Source organism: Phragmites australis, chromosome 5, assembly GCF_958298935.1.
Source record: "Phragmites australis chromosome 5, lpPhrAust1.1, whole genome shotgun sequence".
Classification (NCBI taxonomy): Eukaryota; Viridiplantae; Streptophyta; class Magnoliopsida; order Poales; family Poaceae; genus Phragmites; species Phragmites australis.
The window spans coordinates 2,364,372-2,368,810 of NC_084925.1; the positions used below are offsets into that span (position 1 = coordinate 2,364,372).

General features: G+C 43.2%; 1 protein-coding gene across 1 annotated transcript; it reads left to right on the plus strand.

The window, feature by feature from the left end:
* The first annotated feature begins 214 nt into the window (after positions 1-214).
* LOC133918368 (probable protein phosphatase 2C 10) lies at positions 215-3,702 on the plus strand. Its single transcript, XM_062362223.1, has 8 exons — positions 215-463; positions 1,798-1,925; positions 2,053-2,151; positions 2,238-2,396; positions 2,563-2,649; positions 2,764-2,855; positions 3,014-3,088; positions 3,185-3,702. Exons 1-8 carry the CDS (start codon positions 291-293, stop codon positions 3,377-3,379), a joined length of 1,008 nt encoding a protein of 335 aa, XP_062218207.1. The 5' UTR covers positions 215-290; the 3' UTR covers positions 3,380-3,702.
* Positions 3,703-4,439: the final 737 nt, after the last annotated feature.

Here is a 4,439-nt window from a genome sequence, read left to right on the forward strand (position 1 = left end):
TGATTAAGCGTCGGGTAAGCACTCGGATCGGATGTCCTGTCGCTAGCAGCGCAGATAAATAAAAGGGGTGTGAGGTGTCCTGCTTGCTCTGGTACACACGCTAACACGCAACGCATCGGGGAGTTGACCGGGTCGCATCGCGATACCCGCCACGCCACGCCACGTCAGCCGCCCGCCGATCATTCCCATCCACTCCGCCCCCCCACCTCTCTCTCTCCCCCCCCTTGGAATCGCAGCTCGTCCATCCATTCCTTCCCCTTCTTCCTCCTGCCTGTCTCCATCCTCTTTTCATGCGCGAGAGGTCGTCGGGGCCTCTACCTGCTGCGCGCCTCCCGTCCTCGTTGCTGTTCTTGGTGCTGTTCTTGCTCCCGGGGCGGGCGTCCTGTTGGTGTCTGGAGGACACGGCGGGGGCACACATGGGGCTCGCCGGGGACGGGTCGCCGGACACCGGAGGCCGCCTCAGGTGGCGTTATATTATACCTTGATCTTGTTAATTCGATTCTTCGGTGCAATTTTTTTTTTATTTCGGTGTGAAAAGATTGACTTTTCATTCGGTTCTGGTGCCTTGGAGGGAAGATCCATGGTGGCAGAGACGAGTAGTTCTTGTAGTCTGGGCCTCTGGGGTTGTTTGGGCCTTTGGGGTGGTCTAGTTATGAATTCCGGGTAGATTAGAGAGCAGACTTAAGCAGAACTGGCTGCCTTTTCAATCGGATCTGTCCGATTTTATTGGTGATTTGTGGTACCTGGTGTAGTGATGTTGACGAAGATGGAAAAATTGATGGGTTGGTGCTTTAGGATCAGGAGTTCTCCTCTGGGCTCTGGCTGCAAGGATTTCCTTTTTCTTGCTTACTGTGTGTAACTGATCCTTTTTTGGGGGAAGGATGTGTTTAGTACTATGTGGAATGAGAGGTGAAAAGCTTGCAGTTTTGATACCAAAGCATCAGGATCTGTCAAGATTTTGGTCTGATCCAGTATTTGTATAAGCATTTTCATGTTACGCTAGCCAATAAACCTTGGGATCCAAAATCCCAACGACTACAAGTTATGTGTGTTTATTGCGGATCTTCTGGGATTTGATCCGGTGATATCTTGGTTGCTGAGCCTTTAGGATTTCTTGTACATAGTCACAGGGATCGGGGTCGAAGGTGCTCTCCACGACCCGGGATGTCGACCCAATTCAAGGGTCGGGGTTGAACATGGTCATGTATAAAACATTCCTCGTATACACGCTCTTTGAATACGATAGAAGTGTGAAACTGATAATTGTACTAACAGATTCATAAAGTAATCATATGAGCAAGCAACAATTCACGGTACATTGAATATCTACAGCTTTGTCTTTTTTTTTTTTTTGAGATGGAACAGATGGATTCAATTAAACTTGCTACACGGAAACAAAATCGGCCACCCCTACAACTTTGTCATTTTGGAGGAAAATAATCAACACGTTTGTGTTTGTTTAAATTAGATACTTTACTCTGTAAGATAACGAGTTACACTAATGAAAGAAGAAGTTTTGCTATTTTGATGAATATGATGGTAATAAGGTGTTGAAAATTTCCCCAATCTTCTCTTATCGATATAGTAGAGTACACAAACTACCCAGCAACTAAATAGATTCATTGATTTCATAAGAATTTCTTTGTAATGGATTTTATCCATATATAATATTGTGCAATACTGCAGTAGCTAAATGTTGTAGATGACGTATTTAATTTCGCAGGATATGCTTTGTGCTCTATTCCCTAAGTTTGAATTCTCAGTTGGTTGACAGAACACTTCCCTTTGCAATGACAGTGTAAATGGCCGGTTCAGTTATGGATATGCGAGTTCTCCTGGGAAAAGAGCATCTATGGAGGACTTTTATGAGGCAAGAATAGACGAAATTGATGGAGAGACTGTCGGATTCTTCGGTGTATATGATGGTATGAGTTGCCTAGAGCCACTAAGAGTAGTAAACAATTCTTTAACCTTTTCATAATGTCAGTACTCCCTGATCATGTTGATATCTTTAGTCGTAAGGTGACTGTATATAGTTTGCTGTTTCTGTAGGTCATGGTGGAGTTCGAGCAGCTGAATATGTTAAGCAGCACCTTTTCAGCAATTTAATCAATCATCCAAAGTTCATCAGTGATACTAAGTCTGCTATTGGTATACACACATCAACTATGGTGGACTAAATACTTCCACACACAGAGAGGGGGTGATCATGATTTCCTTTTATTCTTTTTCTGCAGCTGAAACATACAACCACACTGATTCAGAATTTCTGAAAGCTGATAGTTGTCAAACTCGGGATGCCGGCTCAACTGCCTCGACAGCTATTATTGTTGGTGATCGTTTGCTTGTTGCTAATGTTGGAGATTCTAGAGCCGTTATTTGTAAAGGAGGAGAGGGTAAGTTTATTGCCTGTAACATATAACGCATTTCAGTGTCACTTCCTTAGAAACTTATAAATTATTATATGCTGTGTTGTGTTTAAACTGCACAACAGGATTCCAGGTTAGTCACATTCCACTTATACTAGACAGGTATATGATGTTTCCCCATATTGATCTGCAGCTATTGCGGTTTCGAGGGATCACAAACCTGATCAGTCAGATGAGAGACAAAGAATCGAGGATGCTGGGGGCTTTGTGATGTGGGCTGGTACTCATCATGATTCCTCTGAAACTATCTTAATATGCTCATGATTCCTCTGAAACTATCTTAATATGCACTGATTGTGGCTTTTTATATGGTTTGACTGTTGAAATTTTGTAGGGACATGGCGTGTTGGTGGTGTTCTTGCTGTTTCTCGAGCGTTTGGTGATAAACTCTTGAAGCAGTATGTTGTCGCTGACCCAGATATCAAGGTTTGACTTCTTACTTTTGTTTTCTAATGGGGTGTCTGGGTAGTTTTTTTCCAAAAAATATCAAGGTTTGAGGAAGTATTGTGAGTTCTATCATCATTAATGTCATACATGTAAATCCCCTAAAGCCCTCTTAAATGGATCTTTGTTGTTACTACCAGGAGGAGGTGGTTGACAGCTCCCTTGAATTCCTCATCCTTGCTAGTGATGGACTCTGGGATGTTGTCACTAATGAGGTACCTACAAATATTACTGAAATATGTTTGTTCAGACTTCAGATATTCTACTACTGGGGTATCTATCTCATGAAATGTATTTAATGTATTTCCCAGGAAGCTGTTGCCATGGTCAAGCCTATACAGGACCAGCCCGAGGAAGCAGCAAAGAAACTTCTCCAAGAAGCTTACCAAAGGGGGAGTTCTGATAACATCACAGTTGTCATCGTCCGCTTCCTGGACGGAACGACTGGAGATGGACCCAGTGAAGAGAAAGAGAAAGAGGAGATTGTCAATGACCAAAACTCCTAGTTGCTCTTGTAGAAGCATGCACACGTTCTTCTGGCTGTTGTATCTGATGCTTGAAGTAGATGCTCTGCTGTTCTGCGGAAACTGACTTGCTCCAACTTTCATCCTGATCGCGTTCATGCTCCTTGGTGACCCATATGGCAAATATTGGAGCAGATGTTGTTACAATATGATCCAAGGTGAACATTTCCTTTTTAAGCTTTGTGATGTAGCTTCTGTGCTGTTGATTCATGAATCATGCTAGAGATTTCTTAGCAGTAAGTGCATGTAAAACTGCTGAACGATTTGAACAAAATTGTACACCGCAGTATTTTACAATCTCCCTACACTCGCTTTGTTGCCTTTGCTCAAGAAGTTGTACACTGCAGTATGTAACAATCTCCCTAGTTCCTACACTAGCTATGAGCGGGGTATGCAACTAAATCGAAGTAAAAAGAATGAACACCACTCATACCAGAATGTCGCAGGACCTACATTTGGCACTGGTCAGCATTCAGTATCACAGTGAGATTATGTAACAGAAAAAGTTCTATTCGGTATATAATCCTTGTGTCCATGAACTAAGGAGAACCACCCGGTGAGTAAAATGAGTGCCTATTTTGTGGTTTTTGCCGGCGTGTATGATTCCTTTTCATATAGGTGATACACGGACACTCGACACTACCTCTGATTGGTCCATCTGTGGTGAACCAGACTAGCCGCTTACATAAGCAGCTGGACAATCAGCAATACTCCAGTCCGGGGCGGCCGAGTGATGGCCGGGATTTCAATTTCGTTTTACAATTTTTGCAAAATTTTGTTAAAATTTTAGTAATTTTTCATCCTTTGCTCTGCGGGTCCCACATGCCAAGGAAAGAAAATTTCAGAATTAGATATTCCGTTTCTCTCTGAAATTTCCAAAATTTGCAAAATTTTACCTACATTTCGGTGAAATTTTAATCCGTGCTGACAGCTGCTGCTGCTCGTTCGCATCAGAATCAAGCGCTGCTGTTGGGCCTGGGACTGGGAGGAGGAGATGATCTGGGCTCGGCTGGTTGCTCGCTCGCTTCCCCATGCGAGAAGA